General features: G+C 42.2%; 1 protein-coding gene across 2 annotated transcripts; it reads right to left on the reverse strand.

Moving 5' to 3' along the window:
* Nucleotides 1-287: 287 nt before the first annotated feature.
* LOC139392146 (casein kinase II subunit alpha) lies at nucleotides 288-20,143 on the reverse strand. 2 transcript variants are annotated; one of them, XM_071139878.1, is made up of 13 exons: nucleotides 20,038-20,143; nucleotides 10,731-10,862; nucleotides 10,115-10,226; nucleotides 7,988-8,089; nucleotides 7,747-7,797; nucleotides 7,592-7,651; nucleotides 3,804-3,887; nucleotides 3,096-3,206; nucleotides 2,903-3,004; nucleotides 2,549-2,649; nucleotides 2,133-2,281; nucleotides 1,695-1,784; nucleotides 288-1,504 (listed from the first exon to the last, which is right to left on the reverse strand). In XM_071139878.1, exons 2-13 carry the CDS (start codon nucleotides 10,829-10,831, stop codon nucleotides 1,389-1,391), a joined length of 1,179 nt encoding a protein of 392 aa, XP_070995979.1. In that variant the 5' UTR covers nucleotides 10,832-10,862; nucleotides 20,038-20,143; the 3' UTR covers nucleotides 288-1,388. The 2 variants fall into 2 exon arrangements, with proteins under 2 accessions (XP_070995979.1, XP_070995980.1); XM_071139879.1 differs by having other exon boundaries at nucleotides 781-1,504; nucleotides 19,844-20,096.
* Nucleotides 20,144-21,896: the final 1,753 nt, after the last annotated feature.

Raw genomic sequence — 21,896 nt, forward strand, 5'->3', positions numbered from 1 at the left:
GCTCCAGTAAAGGTTGCCTGTATCAAATTAACCAGAAGACTGACTTTGTAACACGATCCTCCTTGTGACTCACTCACAGCAGGGAAAACCCGGTCAGCAGTACTCAATCTAATAGATAAGATGTACTGCCGTTGAATGTACCCACTGTTAGGGAGACTGCATTGCATGAGGGCTGGGTCTTTTCCACTTGACATTAACAAATCTACAGGTGTCCACCTCTAATGTTCAGTAGGGCACACAAAGCACATTCTTAGTCCTACCTGACAGATACTGAACTGCGGCCATTGTTTACAGTAAGGGCTTTATTCAACGTGGATCGCTGAAGTGTTAACAATATAAATTAAGGTAATTTCCGATTGAGACGATATTTGTAATCTCAGGAAGGTTGCATAATCACATTAACAGATTTAATAGAGCCCTGACTCACCTGGTTCTGAATCTATTAAACCAAATTGAATCTCAGAATACCCCTTTTAGCTACAGAGTTAGAGATTCCATTCCTGGTTTCATTGAAGTATCTACTTACATGGTTGTTTAATTATTCAATTGTACAAAACAAAAAAAAAAAACATTCATTCTGGGTGCTCTCCTTGCCTGAGTTTTCTGTAAGGTAACAAACTCAGCAAGCAGATTTAGAGAAAAAGTAAGCCTCTAATCAAGCCAACTGGACTTTCTCCATGGTCTCAGCTTCAAAACAAGTGAACAAAACAGGTCAGTGAAGTCTCTTAAACTACTAGGAACTACACACTGAGCACTGGATGTAGTAAAAACAACATGGGCTTATTGAATACATTTTATAAACACAGTCATATGTCAGCGTAACTCAAGTACAAAAAGTTAGTTCAATGAGCCTGAAATAGCCACAACCAAATAACAAGCATAATCATTGTGACACTGCCTCGTGATAAAAACATTAGGGACGACACTGAAATAACTAAATCAGGGGTGCCGTTCTATTGAGAGAAATTCAATGACGAAAATATGACCAACAGAAAACGTAATTAACTAAGTGTTACAAGCAGCCCATGAGTCATTTGATGTGAAAAAAAGAACTAGAAAATCAACAACCTCCGACCCATAGAAAACAAACATGTACTTTAGGGACATATAAAATCATTTTTATTGTCCATTTTGCTTACTTTCTACGTAGTTGCATTTCTAGACACCGTCATCATGAAAGAACGCAGCTACGGTTTTTATCCAGACAGACGCAGGTAATGTTTGTTCTCTTCTCTCTCCCCCGGATCTCAATATAGAATTATTGTATGAAAAAGAAAACCTAATATCTTTTCCTTTGTCTCTGTTATACTCAACATAAAAATGGTGGTTGGCTGGGTAGGCCAGGCCAGACAGAGGGTCCATCCCAGGCCCCAGGCTGAGGGCACCGTTCAGGGCTGGGCCCCGGCAGCGACTGGGACCTGAGTGGCCAGAGCACTGGGGGAGGAGATCACAGGAGAGCCCGCCACATTAGCCAGGGGCTGCGACGAGGACATGGAGGTGATGCCTGGAGAAGAGAAATTAAAAGATGAAGACGAAAACCGTGCAGTAGCAGACAGAAGATGAAAACCGCAGAGGAAGTGGCTGAGGACTTCCTCCATTAGCAAATTATCACACAAGAACTGATTCTGTTTTTGATCAATAACCAAATAACCATCCTCCTTTGCAGACATATCATCAGACCCTGTGTTTCTTACCTGTCATCATACTGGAGGAGCTGACTGGGGTAGAACCAGTCGACAGCCCTGATGTAGAGCCCATCCTCGCCTGGTCTTTCACAATGGGGTCTGACAGAGAGAAACTCAATTACAATCACACAAGCAAACATAGCACATCATTGAATACACAAATGGCGTGCAGAGATGCATGACAGTCCAGTATATTCCAGTGTAGACTGGAAAAACTGACATGGAAACTATGGATAACAGGGAGGTAACATTAAAGCTCACAGAAGTAGGGCTGGTCCAAGGTGAGTGGGTGTGAGAGAGACGGATAATGAGGTGCAGCTCACAGAAGTAGGGCTGGTCCATGGTGAGTGTGTGTGAGAGAGATGGATAATGAGGTGCAGCTCACAGAAGTAGGGCTGGTCCACGGTGAGTGTGTGTGAGAGAGATGGATAATGAGGTGCAGCTCACAGAAGTAGGGCTGGTCCATGGCCTCCCGGGCTGTGAGGCGGGCGTGGTGGTCGTAGCGCAGCAGCTTGTCCAGGAAGTCCAGAGCCTCGGTGCTCACCAGGTGCTGATTCTCACTGTGCACAAACCTCTCCCACCGTTTACGGGAATGTCTGGGTAACAAAAAGAGACTAAACGATCAGCAACAATACAACATGGACACAGCCTCTCCTCAAACCTCTCCCACCACTCGACAGAGCAAGTGGTCACACGGTAAGTGTTAGTGTGTTGCAGTTGGGTATGTGCTGAATCGCTGATCGACAAATCACCTTCCATCCCACATAACTACTCATGTGATTCTATGCCTCGCCTTGCTCAAACTGACAGATAGACCGATAGACGCAACACTAACACAACATCGAGATTTGAGATCAACCTACCTGCCCAGAATGTCGTTGAACCGTGGGTCTAGCTCGATGTTGTATTTATCGATGTAGTCATAAAGATCTTCTGTGCCCAGGACTTTTGCGATTCGTACAAGCTGCAAAACAAACGAGACTGACATGCATTAAACACTGGGGGGCAGCACCTGCTGTCTGAACATCAATAGATATATAGAGGGGTTAGGATAAAGCAGTACACACATTAACATTGGACATGTGTGTGCATCTCTTTGGGGGTTAAGGCCAGGTTACTATTTAAACACTGACACTTTAGTTAAAAGCACTATACAGATACAATGTAATTGATTGATATATAATTTGGTTGATTTGACATGGTGGCTGAGCTCTCACCTGGTCGTAGTTGTCGTGTCCGTGGAAGAAAGGCTCCTTCCTGAAGATCATACTGGCCAGCATGCAGCCCAAGCTCCACATGTCTAAACTGTAGTCGTACATCTATATAGGGGCACAGTCAACAGGGAACGGCATCAGGGCACAGTCAACAGCACCGGGATAAATGTTCTAAAAAGCCAGAGAACTGCCTGACCTGGTAGTCGACTAGCAGCTCTGGACCCTTGAAGTATCGGGACGCCACTCGTACGTTGTACTCCTGAGCAGGGTGGTAGAACTCTGCCAAACCCCAGTCTATAAGGCGAAGCTAGAAACAACCAATCAACAGCTACATCACTAGAACCAAACAGCCAGGACTTTATAGTCAAATAAAGATCAAACCAACACTCAGGACATTTGTTCGAAACTTAACAGATATGCATGTGGGTGGAATACATGAATGGTTAATTGTGTATACAGTATCAGATGTCTACACTTTCAAGTCGCAATGGAGGACAAAACCTTAAATAAAAATTATATATTACAAAAATAAACCAAAGACTATCTCTGAAATGTGTCTTACCTCAGGAGGTGACATGAAATATTCTACCAACTGAATGAAAAGGTAAAAAAAGGTGTATTGTCTCACACACCGGATAGGTGCAGTGATGGGTTGTTTTACAGGGTCAGGGAAAGTAGTACGGCACCTCTGGAGCAAATTAGGGTTAAGTGCCTTGATCAACAAATTGGCTAAATGCCTTGTATGTCACAATTGGACCAATCACAGATGAGACCGGGTGCTTTGTGAACCAACTAAACAAGTTGCACACTGTGGGGCAATACTCCACCCATGCGTTGGTCTTTGGTGGAGTAAGTTAGCCAATCGGGGAAAGAAGGGAGGGAAAAGGGAGAAATAGGCCAGTACCTTTCTGTGTTCGTGGTCAATCATGACGTTGTGTGGCTTGACGTCTCGGTGCATGATGCCCATACTGTGACAGTAGTCCAGGGCCTGTGGGTGGGAACAGAGAGGAGAGATGAAAGCAGAAACAGCTGGGAACTGGCTCAGGTGAACTAGGACAGAGGCAGAAAGTTGTGTAACGGGAAAAAAATGCCACGGCATTCAGGTGAATAACAGGTCTCTCTCACGTATTCCAGCCAATTAAGCAGGGACAGTGGCCTTGTCAGTCATCTTTATGGCTGCATTAAGTCCTACTGATGTAAACATAATGGAAAATACTTGGCCAACTTCAGTATCATCGGTGGTGATGGTGTAATTATTAATTTGCTTTCTCACTGTCAGCATATAGCCCTACACAGCACTTAAACGGATTTAATAACTCCGTTTTAAATACAATAATCATATTGAAAAGCACAGATGACACTATAGGCCACTGATCCTCATAAACCCTTCTCCCGGGGAGCTGCAGGTTTTTGTCCCATGATCTGAGATCACTACTAATCTATAGGCTAACAACCATGGATAGGGATTCCTATCCTTAATTCCGGATCTCTGACAGCTACTTTAGCTGATGTTTCACCAGCATCAGTGAGGCCAGGGAGAGAGCATCAGATATGCGAGAAGGCCAAGTCTGTGGGATAAGAACAGGAGCAGATGCTTTACCATGCTTGTGGGCTGGGGAGAGCTTTCCGTGATCCAGCTTAGCACACCTTAGCTTGGCAGCACGTATCAACAAGGCTGCTACCACTGAGACAGAGCTGCCATAGAGCAGAAAACCCTGATGAACCCTGTGACAGACCATTGTACTGTAATCCACCACCAGCCATTTATAGAGAAAAAGATGAAGACAAAAGTACAGTATCTTCCCATTGTCCTCAGTCATATTTGGTATATGCTTAATTTTGATTAAAATAAATATAAACCAGCAGGTTTTCATCCATCCATACAGGCTACATAATAAATTGATGAAGTCTCAGGCATAGTAGTTTTCCTGTAGCACCAGCGTGAGGAGCAACTGTGGTAGAAATAGTCCTAGCTGAGCAGGGGTTGGGCTGCGAGTACAGAAAGGCACAATGTGTCAGGCCTGTCCACTCATAAATCCTCATGCTTTTAACACGTCTCCTACATATGGGTTGCCTCTTCCTCGCCTGCTCAGAGTTTCTGCTTGCCACAGTAAAGAGATTCCCTCAGCAGCGGCAGAACTACAACGAAATACACTTGTCAACTACCTATTTTTCCTGACAAAAACAAATCACTATAACAAGACGCCCTGGGGAAAAAACGATTTACTAAATTACTTTTCATTTTAGTTCACGAAAACGCCACAAATCTCCTTTTCAACCGTTTTGTCCAATCATAAGCATGCATGGCTTCTCAGAATATTTAATGCAATCCTCTCAATGGCTGATAACTTTTCAGTTGCGCGGGCTGCTTGAGAAAAGCAGGCTCTTCCACACACAGTTCCAGGGAGGTCATTCAATCACACGCCTCTTGAACTGCCACAAAGCCAGGGCACTTCAATTGCAACTTCCCTCAATTAGAAACAATGTCTTTGATTATCTTTGCTTTCGTATAGGCAATTTTTGTTCTGATCACATGAGAAGATCTATTTTGCCACATACGCCGTTATTCATCTGTTTTGCCACTCTCGAGGTCTGCAAATGAGAGTTGTGGTTCCCTTTATCCAATTGGAAAAACAAAATGCTATTTGCCTTATTTTAAGAGTACAGTAATACTTTTAGCATTGTTGGAAAGCTCAGATTCTACACCTTAATGAAATCACAGTTATTTACCCCCCTCAAACAGTTATGTAAATTGTTTAGCCTGTAGCCAAGGCTTTATAGCCTGTATGGTTATTATGGCTGGCATTGGTTACAATCTGCCACAATATCAATGTTGCCAGTTAAGGTATAAGAGTGGACAGTAGGCCTAGTTGGACAAGGCTATCTGATTATGCCAATGATGAACATTAAGGGCAAATATTAATTATTTAAATGGGAACAAAATGCACTGTGACTAAAACTAGACAAATTGTCCAGCGTTTTAGTCGAACTAAAAACTAATGAAGGATAACATTGCTAAAACATGACCAAGACTAAAACAATCTAACACAGCTGCCAAAATTAACACTGTAGCAGCTAGGGTAAATCCCCTCCCCCATGGGAGAGAGACTGACTAGATGCTCCCCACCCTAGTCCTCCCTAAAGCTCTATAACATGTCCTAAATACAGTACAGGAACCGTGCATCAGAATGTAGGCTAATCTCAGAGGTGAATGCAAGGTACTGGCCTATTCCTACCGATGTCAGGCCATAATGTTATTGATGCAGCATGACTCAACATAACAGTCCAGTACCAGGTGGATAATATGCTTGTGACATTTAATGTAAGTGGCAGGTGTCGTTTACATCCCTGTTAGTGAGCATTTCTCCTTTGCCAAGATAATCCATCCACCTGACCGGAAGCTGATTAAACGGCATGATCATTACACAGGGCCACCTTGTGCTGGGGACAATATAAGGCCACTAAAATGTGCAGTTGTGTCACAACACAGTGCCACAGTTTTGCCAAATCTCAAATCCAATATTGGTGGCCAATATTGAGATGTATCGTGAGGCTACCCTGACGTATCTGAAATGACATGATCAATTGATTTTAACTGATCGTGAAACACATGCAGTTACTTGCTGTAGAACTATAGAAATGTCCTTGTTTTTGAAAGAAAAGCACATTTTTTTGTCCATTAAAATAATTAGTGTCTAGTTTGAGAAACAGACGCCTCAAGTCCTCAACTGGCAGCTTCATTAAATAGTACCCACAAAACACCCGTCTAAACGTCAACAGTGAAGAGGCGACTCCGGGATGCTGGCCTTCTAGGCAGAGTTCCTCTGTCCAGTGTCTGTGTTATTTTGCCCATCTAAATCTTCTCTTTTTATTGGCCAGTCTGAGATATGGCTTTTTCATTGCAACTCTGCCTAGAAGGCCAGCATCCCAGAGTCACCTCTTCGATGTTGACATTGAAACTGGTGTTTTACACATACTATTTAATGAAGCTGCTAGTTGAGGACTTGTGAGGCGTCTGTTTCTCAAATTAGACATTCTAATGTGCGGCTCCTCTTGCTCAGTTGTGCATCGGGGCCTCCCACTCTTTCTATTCTGGTTAGTGACAGTTTGCGCTGTTCTGGCAAGGGAGTAGTACACAGTGTTGTACGAGATCTTCAGTTTCTTGGCAATTTCTCACATGGAATAGCCTTCATTTCTCAGAACAAGAATAGACTGACGAGTGACTGACGAGAGTGAAAGGTCATTTTGAGCCTGTAATTGAACCCACAAATGCTAATGCTCCAGATACTAAACTAGTCAAAAGAAGGCCAGTTATATTGCTTCTTTAATCAGTACAACAGTTTTCAGCTTTGCTAACATAATTGCAAAAGCGTTTTCTAATGATAAACTTGGATTAGCTAACACAACGTGCCACTGGAACACAGGAGTGATGGTTGCTGATAATGGGCCTCTTAATGGAATATCTACATAGGCATACAAAGTCAGCCATTACCAGCTGCATTAGTCATTTACAACATGAACAATGTCTACACTGTATTTCTGATACATTTTAAATTGACAATTTTTTTTTTTACTTCTCTTTCAAAAATAAGGACATTCCTAAGTGACCAAACTTTTGAACGGTAGTGTATATATAGACACACTTTTAAATGGACAGCCGTTCGCTGTCTACCCCCCATAATTAGGTCTTACCTTTAAGATCTCGTACATGTAGAACCGTATGTCGTAGTCTGATAGCGTTTGATATAATTGCTACAAGAAAAGAAAAAAAACAGTTCACTAGAATGACACACAGTTCAAGCGAAGGCCTCCATTCTGAATGGAAACAAATGAGTGATGCTACTTACCTTGAAGTCTGTGTTGTTAACATGTTCAAAAACCAGGGCTGGAGTCCGGGACTGCAATCATAAGACAAAATGTATTTTTGAAATGTTCATAAACACAGACCAAATATGTTGAGTAAAATCATTACAAAGCGGATGCATACCAGAGTCTGCTGGATTTTCAGCGAGAGTGGTGCCCAAAATGTCATATGATATGTACCGGGCAGCACGACGGCATGCATTATTAGTAGGTGGAGAAACTGACCACTGGATCTTTGACGATGTCTAGAAGTGTGATGATGTTTGGTCCACCTCGCAGGTTTTCTAGAATCTTGATTTCTCGCTTGATTTTCTTCTTCTTTACTGGCTGTTAGGCACAAGAGAAGAACATGCAGGAGATTGGAAGGAAAATAAAGTTGGACAGTGCTTCTGAGAAATACCATGCTGTGAGCAGTATCTAGAAAGCCTTACCCAGAACATGTACTTTATTTGTATTTAATTGGGTAAGTCAGTTAAGAACAAATTCTTATTTACGACGGCCTACCCCGGGCCAAAACCTAACGATGCTGGGCCAATTATGTGCCGCCCTATGGGACTCCCAATCACGGCCGGCTGTGATACAGCCTGGAATCGAACCAGGGTCTGTAGTGACACCTCTAGCACATATGCAGTGCAATAGGCTGCTGCGCCACTCGGGAGCCCATTGTACAGTCTATAGGCCAAATGATAAACAAAAGGCTAGCTGCCAGGCCCTTACTAAAGCCCATCCACAGCGTGAGGAACTTTGGGTCTGAGGTGCAGAGCCCGTAGTCTAGTGGTAACAATGTCTCGCTCAACTGGAGACCGGGGTTCAATACCAGTCTCCACCGTTCCTACGGTTATTCCCGCTTGCCTGTCTCCTACTGTTTCCAACTGTCTAAATAACACGAAAAGAAACTCAGCAAAAAAATAAACATCCTCTCACTGTCAACTGCGTTCATTTTCAGCAAATTTAACATGCGTAAATATTTGTATGAACATAAGATTCAACAACAGACAAACTGAACAAGTTCCACAGAAATGAGGGGGGGACAAAAGTAACCGTCAGTATCTGATGTGGCCACCAGCTGCATTAAGTACTGGAGTGCATCTCCTCCTCATGGACTGCACCAGATTTGACAGTTCTTGCTGTGAGATGTTACAACACTCTTCCAACAAGGCACCTGCAAGTTCCCAGACATTTCTGTGGGGGGGGGGGGCCCTAGCCCTCACCTTGAGATCCAGATTATTCGCTGGCCATGGCAGAACACTGACATTCCTGTCTTGCAGGAAATCACACACAGAACAAGCAGTATGGCTGGTGGCATTGTCATGCTGGAGGGTCATGTCAGGATGAGCCTGCAGGAAGGGTCCCACATGAGGGAGGAGGATGTCTCCCCTGTAACACACAGCTTTGAGATTGCCTGCAATGATAACAAGCTCAGTCCGATGATGCTGTGACACAACGCCCCAGACTATGACCCTCCACCTCCAAATCGATCCCGCTCCAGAGTACAGGCCTCGGTGTAACACTCATTCCTTCGCCGATAAATGCGAATCCGACCATCACCCCCGGTGAGACACTCGTTAGCGAAGTGCACTTTTTGCCAGTCCTGTCTGGTCCAGCGACGGTGGGTTTGTGCCCATAGGTGAAGTTGTCGAGGCCTATAGGCATACAAGCCCTCAGTCCAGCCTTTCTCAGCCTATTGCAGACAGTCTGAGCACTGATGGATGGATTGTGCATTCCTAGTGTAACTCAAGCAGTTGTTGTTGCCATCCTGTACCTGTCCCACAGGTGTGATGTTCAGATGTACCGATCCTGTGCCGGTGTTACACGTGGTCTGCCACTGTGAGGATGATCAGCTGTATGTCCTGTCTCCCTGTAGTGCTGTCTTACAGTCTCACAGTACAGACATTGCAATTTATTGCCCTGGCCACATCTGCAGTCCTCATGCCTCCTTGCTGCATGCCTAAGGCACGTTCACGCAGATGAGCAAGGACCCTTGGCATCTTTCTTTTGGTGTTTTTCAGAGTCTCTTCAGTGAGAGCCTCTTCAGTGTCCTAAGTTTTCAGAACTGTGACTTTAATTGCCTACCGTCTGTAAGCTGTTAGTGTCTTAACGACTGTTCCACAGGTGCATGTTAACTAATTGTTTATGGTTCATTGAACAGGCATGGGAAACGGTGTTTAAACCCTTTACAGTGAAGATCTGTGGAGTTATTTGGATTTTTACAATTGATCTTTGAAAGACACGGCCCTGAAAAAAGGACATTTATTTTTATTTGCTCTTTATATATATATATATATATATTTGAAAGAAACACTGGTCTCAGTAACTGTTCAACGGAGTGAAATAGAAGTCCAGAGCCAGTACCTTGAGTATTTTGACTACTACTTTCTCGTTGTTTGTGATGTTGATGGCTTCAAACACTTCGCTGTATTTGCCTCGGCCGAGCTTTCGCACCAGCTGGTAGTCATCTTGATTCCTGGGGGTCAGACAGAGAAAAAAAACAATGAGTAATATTCACAACAATGTTAAGACGGATAAGCCCACGATTTCCCCAACAGAGTTAACACTGATACGGGATGATAAAGCTGGCACATTCCAAGTTCTTAATTAGAGTTGCAACGCACCAGGGCCATGTTGTAGGTGGAATGTGATGAATAGAGCCGATGCGAGTCCTTACTCTACATAAGGCATGTTTGCTCTATTTCATATATTTCTATGTGAACGCTCCATTTCCACACTGTTGTGCTGTGCTCTGCTGAACATGGCCCAGATAGGGGAGCACGCCATAGATAAAACTCATAGGGAGAATCTAAATTGCATACTCCTCACGTCCTTTCTCCTTTCTCCTAAAACCCATTGCATGAGAAAGCCAGAAGGAAGAGAGGATGTGAGTAGTACGTCAGTATGTCGGACACTGAAATGGGTAAGGGTGTGGTGCTGCCGTGGACAATCACATGGCTTGATGGCTAGCTCAGCTCACCCCCACTCCACAACGTGTGACTCGTAGTCCCAGTACTCCCGGGGTCTCTGTGTGTTCACGTCGGGGTAAACCCGGGATCGACTGGTGACCGGGCCAGACATGTTCAGGTGGACGCAAAGGATGCCTCAGGACCTGTGGGTCAAGGCAGAGAAGAAGACCATAGAAATGCATTAAACAGAGAGAGAAACACACACACGGATGGACCGGAGCTGTGAAGCCACTGTGCATTTTTAATTTTACCTTTATTTAACTAGGCAAGTCAGTTAAGAACAAATTATTGTTTTCAATGACGGCCTAGGAACTGCCTTGTTCAGGGGCAGAATGACAGATCTTTACCTTGTCAGCTCGAGGATTCTTGCAACCTTTCGGTTACTAGTCCAATGCTCTAACCACTAGGCTTCCTGCCATCCCATTTGAAAGAAACACTGGTCTCAGTAACTGTTCAATGGAGTGAAAGAGAAGTCCAGAGCCAGTACCTTGAGTATTTTGACTACTACTTTCTCGTTGTTTGTGATGTTGATGGCATCAGACACGTCGCTGTATTTTGAATCCTATGGCCTAATTTGAGTCCAGACACCTTTATCAACTATAGGTTGAGCTATATGAAACGGGTGTTTTTGTCATCACGGCCCATCGTAGAATCTTAGCCTATCCATTCCAAATGGTCATCATGTGGGCGCTGATTTTTTATTTATTTAGCAGGATAACTTCATTCATTTGGTGCAAATTGGATTTCTGCTACTGAATCAATGAACAGGGAAAAACATGGCCTCTAGCTAAATGTAAAAAGGTAAATGTAAAAAGGCCAAATAAGTTTGGTTAATTCAAGATGTTTTTCAAGATGTTTTTCCACCAACTTTAGCATTTCACCAAATTTTCTTTATATATGAAAAGGTATTGCCAGCGCCAATCCTCTACTTTTATTTCCGGCTACCAACCTATGCGAAAAAATTCACGTGGTGCATTGGCAGCACTACTTTCTTAAGCCCTTGATGGTTGCTAAGCAGCACCCGTTACTACTATCCTCCTGGCAGTTTTAAACTTTGCGAGCCATGTCACTTCACCCATCTCTTCACATAGCCCACCACATGCACAATGTTCTTAACCACAACTGGACAAATGCATAACAAATTACTGTGGGAATAAATAATAACCAAATTACTAAAATATTGGAATAAAGTAGACCAGTGCAATGAAGGCATCAACTTGTTGCTTACTCATCCAATTGTTATAGAACATTTAAAAACACTAGCCTACCCACGTGTGGTCAACTATTTCAGCACCGTTTGGCTCTGCTTTGAGAGAAGTGTGGGGTCTTGATAAAAATCAATAAAAAAGGTCAAATTTTCCTTCTCACTGAATCAACATATTGGTTAGTTTACAACTAGGCTCTGGAAATGTTAGTTAAATTGACCTGAATGGGGTCACCAGAGTGGCGAAGTGGTCTAAGTAGCTGTGCCACTAGAGGACATAGTTCGAGTCCAGGCTCTGTCGCAGCCTGCCGCGGCCAGGAGACCCATGGGGCGGCGCACAATTGGCCCAGTGCCGTCCAGGTTACGCGAGGGTTTGGTCGGCAGGGATGTTCCTGTACCATCGCGCACTTGCGACTCCTGTGGCGGGCCGAGCGTAACGCACGCTGACTCAGTCGCCAGGAGTACGGTGTTTCCTCCAACACTTTGGTGCAGCTGGCTTCCGGTTAAGCGGGAGTTGTGTCAAGAAACAGTGCGGCTTGGCTGGGTTGTTTCGGGGGACGCACAGCTCTCGACCTTCGCCTCTCCCGAGTACTACGGGAGTTGCAGTGATGGGACAGGTCTGTAACTACCAATTGGATACCATGAAATTGGGGAGAAAAGGGGGTTAAAAAATTATTTTTAATTTGACCTTGTCTAGTTGGCTCATTTATTAGGACTGACATTTTGTCAGCATGTTATGTAGTTTAACAAGGGGATTATTTTACTCTTCACTCGTAGTCGCTCAGTAGCCTAGGCCTATTCACAACCAAAAAGCCTGTGACTCGTCTTAATGTGATTTTGTTGTTTCACTGAATCTCCATCTGTTTATTTGGTTAATTCTCTGGCTGGGCAGATAATCTAGTAATTTCCTCATCTACCACTGATCCGAAACATTCAGCACGCAATAATGGAGCCCATTATTTTGCATATAGGCAACTCCAAAAGTATGGAACCAAATACGCACGTTCAACCTTTTTGGCAGGTATCATTTGGACCATGAGAAAAGCCACGCGGGAATCAAGAAACGTTAAACTAGCTGTGTAAACGTACCAACCGTGTTACGACTATGAATGAACAGTTACACCTTCAAAACCTACTTAACGGTTAGATCTGTTTTATACAAACTTGTTAGTAACGTGGCATCTGCAAAGGACATGAACCGAAGTCAGCTTGTCAAACAAGCAACTCTAACCCAGATGTTAGAGTTGCTTTGCAGCTTCCGAGTTCATCTCCAAAATAAAAGTCTGTTTTAGAACTGCATTCAATAAGGACATTATACCAGTAAATGAAGTAGTATAGGCTTGGGCCTTCTGCAAATTACTTGTGTGAGAATGATAAAGACACAAACAAGCCTCATTTAGAATAACTGCCTGGGCTGCAAAATAGAAAGTAATTATGATTTAGGTTAGGCCTATTCCACTATCTAAATATGCCATGCTGTTGTGTTATTTAAATGGCTATATAATTTCATAATTTATTTTCATAGCCGCATGGGGCTACTGTGGTGAGTAATGAATCACACTTTTTCCAGTATTTGGGAGCACAGACTTATTGGTCTTATATTAGGCATTTTGACTGTTGTATTAGTGAATTCCATTCCGTATGTAGGCTTGTTATAGCCATTTGCATTGCACAACCCCATCCCACAGAGGCTATAGCCATATAAATCAATGAGAAAACAAAATATTGATCGTCTTGCGCTATAACCTGTCCTGATTGAAATAACCAAGGGGTCCCAAATGGTCAAGACTATCTATAGACTATTCTTATGGCCAGATCTGTTTTCCCCATCAGCCACTGCACGTGCTTCAACAACTTTGTTGAAAATGTATTTAGAGGCGTGTGAGCTAGGGTTTCTTTTTAAACACAAATAGAGTACTACAATTATTACACAAAACAGTACCCAAAATGTTCCTAAATTACAATGCCTACAAGTTGAAATACATGTTTTTTTGTAAGTTATCTAAATTCTCAAGTTCTTTAGCCTAATTTTGAATACACACATGGATTTCAATAAACATATGGATAAGAGTTATATTCTCTTTGATGTAGTTCCTATTGCAACTCAGACAAATGACAATGGATGACATAATGACTGAACTGAATGAAGGATTAATTGAAATGTTAAAATATGTTGCACGCATCATGCATGCCCTCCACTTAATTTGGCTAGTAGGCAAATAGACCTACAGTGGGGTATAATGAATGGTTTCATTCCTCCAGAAGGGCCTCTGAGGCCGAGGTGTGCTTTTCCCAAGGCGCTGCATGGAGATCACAAGCTCTTCAACTAGGCAGCAGTGTCGCGATGGAGAGAATATCCTACACGGAGACTACCTAAGACCACTGCAACAGAGATATTGTAAAGAGTGGGAATAAGCTTATAACAGACTTAACCTACATTTAACCTCTACATTGTTCATTTCACAGTACATATGTTCATGACCAATTCATATAAATCATGTCAAATTATTTCAAATTCATATTAACCCTTCCTACAGAATATGCATTGGCAAGAATGAGAGATTAAATAAATAATCAAAATATTGAGTTGCAAAGACTCCAGTGGTCATACATATTTCATAGATTCACCAAACATCTACTATTCTGTTTAATTATTCCTGGTAGATACTACTGGTTGTGATTGCAGACAGAGCCCAGAGAATGGGAGGGTGCAATATTAAATTACTCATATTTTGATAAGGTGCATGAATGACAATGTTCACGTCACCCAGAGATATGGCCATGCTGTAGAGGTACACCTAGCGGACTCAAACTTCACTGTTGTAGGCATAACACAGCTAATGCTATCTAGACTTGGGCAGGCAAACAAATCCATGACAGTAGCCACCTTATTGTGAAGTCAACTCAACTGAGTAATTGAGACTTAACTTTAAAACATGCAGGATAACTCATTCCAGTTTCCATATTATATATATATAAAATAACTCAGCAAAAAAAGAAACGTCCCTTTTTCAGGACCCTGTCTTTCAAAGATGATTCGTAAAAATCCAAATAACTTCACAGAACCATAAACAATTATTGAACATGCACCTGTGGAACAGTCGTTAAGACACTAACAGCTTACAGACGGTAGGCAATTAAAGTCACAGTTCTGAAAACTTAGGACACTGAAGAGGCCTTTCTACTGACTCTGAAAAACACCAAAAGAAAGATGCCAAAGATCCCTGCTCATCTGCATGAACTTGCCTTAAGCATGCAGCAAGGAGGCATGAGGACTGCAGATGTGGCCAGGGCAATAAATTGCAATGTCCGTACTGTGAGACGCCTGAGACAGCACTACAGGGAGACAGGACAGACAGCTGATCGTCCTCGCAGTGGCAGACCACGTGTAACAACACGTGCACAGGATCGGTACATCTGAACATCACACCTGCAGGACAGGGACAGGATGGCAACAACAACAACAACTGCACGAGTTACACCAGGAATACACAATCCCTCCATCAGTGCTCCGACTGTTCGCTACAGGCTGAGAGGCTGGACTGAGGGCTTGTAGGCCTGTTGTAAGGCAGATCCTCACCAGACAGCAACATCGCCTACGGGCACAAACCCACCGTCGCTGGACCAGACGGACTGGCAAAAAGTTCTCTTCACTAACGAGTCGCGGTTTTGTCTCACCAGGGGTGATGGTCGGATTCGCATTTATCGTCGAAGGAATATGGGTTACACCGAGGCCTGTATTCTGGAGCGGGATCGATTTGGAGGTGGAGGGTCTGTCATGGTCTGGGGCGGTGTGTCACAGCATCATCGGACTGAGCCTGTTATCATTGCAGGCAATCTCAAAGCTGTGCGTTACAGGGGAGACATCCTCCTCCCTCATGTGGGACCCTTCCTGCAGGCTCATCCTGACATGACCCTCCAACATGACAATGCCACCAGCCATACTGCTCGTTCTCTGCGTGATTTCCTGCAAGACAGGAATGTCAGTGTTCTGCCATGGCCAGCAAAGAGCCCGGATCTCAATCCCATTGAGTACGTCTGGGACCTGTTGGATCGGAGGGTTCGGGCTAGGGCCATTACCCCAGAAATGTCCGGGAACTTGCATGTGCCTTGGTGGAAGAGTGGGGTAACATCTCACAGCAAGATCTGGTGCAGTCCATGAGGAGGAGATGCACTGCAGTACTTAATGCAGCTGGTGGCCACACTAGTTACTGATTGTTACTTTTGACCCCCACCCCCCTTTGTTCAGGGACACATTATTCCATTTCTGTTAGTCACATGTCTGTGGAACTTGTTCACTTTATGTCTCAGTTGTTGAATCTTATGTTCATTCAAATATTTACACATGTTAAGTTTGCTGAAAATAAACGCAGTTGACAGTGAGAGGACATTTATTTTTTTGCTGACACACACACAGTGTTACACATGTTCGGGGTAGTACTCCTCACAGGCCATTTGGTGTATGTTTATTTTGTTGGGGAGATGAAACTGCCAAAACTCTGAAAGGTACTATTGTATGTTAGAATTTCAACAAGACTAAATATTTTGTCTGTAATCGTAACATGGTGTTTGTATGTTCACAGATTAAATTTCACAGTCATGTTTCACGCAAGGATTTTCTTACAGTCCTAACGATACGTACGTTCAACCTTTTGGCAGGTATCTGGCCCCATACAAAAGCATGCATAGGTTGTGAAATATGAACACATGCTTTAGAAAATAATATCAATCTATATTTTCAATGTATCATGAAGTTACTCAATGTAAGACCCTACGCCTGCTCCCTAACAAAGCAGAGAGCTGGTAAGAAAAATATTAAACCTGGATCAATAAAGTATGGGCTTGCCTTCTTTTTGGTTTTATGACAATGGCTCCACACATTGCCATGACGCAAGTTGTGTGGGAAAAACGTCCTTTATATTTAATTCTGTTATATTTCATATTATTCTTAGCCTACTATAAAATATGTATTGACTATGATAAGGGTAGCCTAAGTGTGTCTTGTCTGTTTAATGAACAAAATAACTACTGAGTTCCTGTGCATGGCACAGCCACGTAGCATATAGACTGCACAGACCAGTAACATAATTAAACTCAAAATATGCCATTCTATTATTTGGAAAATAGATTAGTTTTGTTTCTTAGGACCTGCCCATAACCATTTAATAATTATTTGTGATGAGATATGTATATATACATACATACATACAGTGGACTTCCACCCACATGGACCAACGTCTACTCTCACTCCTAGTTGCCAGCATGTGCACAGAAGATAAAAGGCTTATCTAAGCAATGTGGTACAAACGGGACTGTATGAATTGAGCGCTAAATTGTTTATTTTTTTATTTTTCAGATAACATACGGTAAAGTCTGTCTGTAAAAGGTATATGGTAACTGTGTGCCATTGCAATTTTAAAAACAGCAACAGCACGGGAGGGGAGTATCACTGGCTAACTTCACAAAAACACGAGACAGCCCTCCTGTCCTGTGTGAAGAATGAATTCTGTGCAGCAGACCTAATGGTATAATACCTTCAGCACACTATAAGAACTGTAGGATTGGGAATTGTCAGGGACCTCACAATACAATATTATCAGGACACTTAGGTGCCGTTACCATATGCATTGTGATTCAGTGTCGCGATTCAATTTTCCAAAGCATACTGCTCACTATAGGCCTGTCAGCTGCAGAGAAATAACATTTTCTTGATCAGTCATGCAAATAAAAGTTCTGAAAACAAGTTCATTCATTATTTACAAAGGAGTTGACATAGGTACAGCAGACTAGTGCAACCCAGAAATAAATATATTTATAATCTCTTCAAATAATATTGCAATATTCAACTACACAGATTCCCCCACCACTAAAGAACAGACCCTTCTGTCCTTTCCTTCAGTGAATGTTGTTGACCCTTATTTCACCCTGTAGGCCTATACAAGCTAAAGATGAAGCATCACAAACATAATTGATTAACACGACGATAACAAAAGTCAGTAGTAGTATGCTACAGAAATAATTTAAGGAAACGTAGGTTAGGCTAGATCTTTAAAAACAATATATTATTCAGAATTGTTCCATTGTCATTTAACCTGTTGTTACTGCAACAAAGGGAAACACTCAAAGCTCACAAACCCATATTGCCTCACAACATGACAATGGCACATAGTATCACGATGGCTTCACATACCAAAACTTGAAACTAGACACATTCCACTCAAACCAAAACACCAAAGCCAACGCGCATAATAACAATGTAACAGACACTTGTGCATTGTAAGAGGTGAACAGAAAGAACCGCTATTGTGTTTTGCAGCATAACCTTTTGATTAGAATACCGTTCCAGAGAATCCAAGGACCCCTTCCCCAACACACTACCTTAAAGTGAGCTGTTTTGTTAAACAGTACCATAGCTAAACTAACTTCAGATCACATGCTTCTCTCAAAGTTAGAGCCAGTCACAAGGCCTGTGCCAGCACTTAAGGCAGATCTTTGTTCCCCTTAGATAAAAAAGTAGAAAATATAAAGATAGGGAGTCGAATCTAAAATACCAGAGACATTCTACGTAAAAATGTTTAAAAAACTATGCAAAGATATCTTGATCAGGCTTTCAACAATAACAAGGGCAGAGGGGCATTAGCCTAATGATCATGGGAGACATGATCCCTGAGAGTACACCTAGCCTATATTGCACCTGATAAATATAGATGCCCAGGTAACATGGATTCACCTTGAATGGTAGGTGGAGGAGCAACCATTGCAAACCAAGATGTGATAGATACATGGCCCAAAAACGTGATGGGGTCTGGGATACAGACATTTTAAAAATGTGGCTACATGAGTCATACCAACATATTACCTACTATTTTTGTGAACTCTGGTTCCACTCCCGTATTTCCCTATCAGAAGTTACTGTCTGTATAGTGCTGGACCTAATTGAACACAGAAAGGAAACAATGCAAAAGATAACTAGCTACCTTGTTAGAATTCCCCTGTAATTAGCTGACTAAACTCCATCAGAAACTTCTTTCACCATGGATTTGAGTTTAGTCAGCTACCCTGTAATAGGCTACACATAGCCAGAGCTTGAGTCAGGCTTGTGATCATTCAAGGAATTGATGAGCTGTTAATCATATGATGTAATTGCTTCTAGATAGAAACAAGTTGTATTATTTGAATTGAATATAAGTCAGACGAGATACATTGCACAAATTAGCTAGGTAGCTGGCTAGTTAGATATTTTGTTGGAAGACAAGTTGTCCTCTTTAGCTTCACACTCAACTTCAGAATGTCAGCTGTCAAAATGTAAACCCAACTATCTAGACGAGTTGGTCAAACACCTGTACAAGATACAACACACATTAAAAAAAGGTAATTCAATAGACCCATAAAGATAGCTTTCCAACTAATCTTGGCTAGAATTATAGCTAACGTTAGCTAGCTAGCTGTTGATATATTCATCTAACCGGCTAGCTAACGTTAAATATCTAGCTAACTAACAGTTAACTGGATATTCACTAACGCTTTGCTAGTTCCAGTAGTATCTAGTTTTACATTAAAAAAATATGTAAAAAGGTTCAAACTCATTTAAAAGCTATCACTAGCCCCATCAACATTGGTAGTTATACTTGTTACGAAAAGCAAATTTAATTGATTATCACACGGTCATCAGGCCACAAGCATGGTGTTTTCCTAGCTAGATAATCGAGGAGGCTAGCTTAAACCGGTGGTTCAGAATGGTAAAAAAAAAATGTCCACATTGAGATTTTATTCATGTTAAAGCTAGTGTGTGTATTAGCTACTTCAATATTCTTACGTGAGTACAGTGTCTTATTTCTATCTCGGTGCCTTGGTTTACGCCTTGCCACACAACCATAAGAGATAGTTAGCTATAATAGCTTGCTAACATTAGCCGCTCACCAGCAAGCCGTGTCCGGGGAAAAACTCCCAGTAGTTAGCAAGCTATGGTACAGCATTCATTCCACGAGATGATAACATGCGCGCGACAGAACAAGTGTTGAAGGCTACACTACAATCTAAACATTCAGGTTTTTCCTACGCAAAAAGGGTCAATTAAACGGGGGTAAACTAGATTAAAATATACAGTATATTACCTCTCAGAGCTTCGGAATGAAAATATAGCGACACCGAACTCAGGCAACCAGTTTGCGATAAAGGAAGGCAGTTCCTCAAGACTTCCACTCCTCGGGGTGGCGCTTGTCTGCATTTCATTTGATGGGCACTATTCCGGGTTTCCCAAACACGATCCTGGGGCCCCCCATGGATGAACGTTTTTGGCCCTAGCACTGCACAGCTGATTCAAATAATTCAAAGCTTGAAAATGAGTTAATTGAATCAGCTGTGTAGTCCTAGGGCAAAACAACTAAACGTTGTTTAGAACCGAGTTTGGGAAACCCTGATTGACAAGTAGGCTAGTAGTATCCAAGCATGTCAGAATAGAGCCAGGGACAAAGCAACATCACAACAAGCCCCACACTGTAATTTTTGGCAGTGAACAAAATGTTCCCACAAGACTGTGTTAGCTTGCCAAGCAAAGTATTCACTCATAAAGCTAATGCAAGTCTTCAGATATCAGGCAAGTACACATCATCCAATCATTGTTCACTGAACATCACTCTCTTTCTTGGTCAAATAGCCCTTACACAGCCTGGAGGTGTGTTGGGTCATTGTCCTGTTGAAAAACAAATGATAGTCTCACTAAGCGCAAACCAGATGGGATGGAGTATCGCTGCAGAATGCTGGTTAAATGTGCCTTGAATTCTAAATAAATCACAGACAGTGTCACCAGCAAAGCATTCCCACACCTCCTCCTCCATGCTTCACGGTGGTAACCACACATGTGGAGATCATCCATTCGCCTACTCTGCATCTCATAAAGACACAACGGTTGTAACCAAAAATGTACAATTTGGACCATCAAGACCGAAAGACATATTTCCACCGGTCTAATGTCCATTGCTCGTGTTTCTTGGCCCAAGCAAGTCTCTTCATCTTATTGGTGTCCTTTAGTAGTGGTTTCTTTGCAGCAATTCACGCAGTCTCCTCTGAACAGTTGATGTTGAGATGTGCCTGTTACTTGAACTCTATTTATTTATCAGCATTTATTTGAGTTGCAATTTCTGAGGTGCAGTTAACTCTAATGAACGTATCCTCTGCATCAGAGGTAACTCTAGGTCTTCCTTTCCTGTGGCGGGTCCTCAAGAGAGTCCGTTTCATCATAGTGCTTGATGGTTTTTGCGACTGCACTTGAAGTAACTTTCAAAGTTCTTGAAATTTTCTGGATCAACTGACCTACATGTCTTAAAGTAATGATGGACTGTCATTTGTCTTTGCTTATTTGAGCTGTTCTTGCTATGATATGGACTAGGTCTTTTACCAAATAGGGCTATCCTCTACCTTAACACAACTGATTGGCTGAAAAATGTTTAGAAGGAAAATTAACTTTTAACAAGGCACACCTGTTAATTGAAACACATTCCAAGTGACTACCTCATGAAGCTGGTTAAGAGAATTCCAAGAGTGTGCAAAGCTATCATCAAGGCAAAGGTTGGCTACTTTGAAGAATCTCAAATATGACATATATTTAGATTTGTTTAACACTTTTTTGATTACTATATGATTCCATGTGTGTTATTTCATAGTTTTGATGTCTTCACTATTATTCTACAATGTAAAAAATAGTACAAGTAATGAAAAACTCTTGAATGAGTAGGTGTGTACAAACTTTGACTGGTACTGTAAATCCAGTGCTGTTGTGCAACACAATTTACCAAAAACAAAGTGTTCTCTGTTTGTACCATAAAGGGGACATGAGTACTTTTTAGATAATCTATATAGATAGAAATTATTAACTAGTCTGGAGATATCATATGTTATAGGTGTTACCTTCATAAATGGGTGTTGAACATGTCCCTCAGCACAACCCAAAAGACAGGTAAATCTCGATACTGCT

Source organism: Oncorhynchus clarkii, chromosome 32 (genome assembly GCF_045791955.1).
Source record: "Oncorhynchus clarkii lewisi isolate Uvic-CL-2024 chromosome 32, UVic_Ocla_1.0, whole genome shotgun sequence".
Classification (NCBI taxonomy): domain Eukaryota; kingdom Metazoa; phylum Chordata; class Actinopteri; order Salmoniformes; family Salmonidae; genus Oncorhynchus; species Oncorhynchus clarkii.

Bases quoted from the DNA above. Each gene is read 5' to 3' on its own strand.
- LOC139392146 (XM_071139878.1), bottom strand. From the start codon at position 10,831: ATGTCTGGCCCGGTCACCAGTCGATCCCGGGTTTACCCCGACGTGAAC. The intron at 2,282-2,548 runs GTAGGTTGATCT...TTTGTTACCCAG, and splicing joins TTCAACGACATTCTGGGCAG to ACATTCCCGTAAACGGTGGG. The intron at 1,785-2,132 runs GTGAGCTGCACC...TCTCTCTGTCAG, and splicing joins CATGGACCAGCCCTACTTCT to ACCCCATTGTGAAAGACCAG.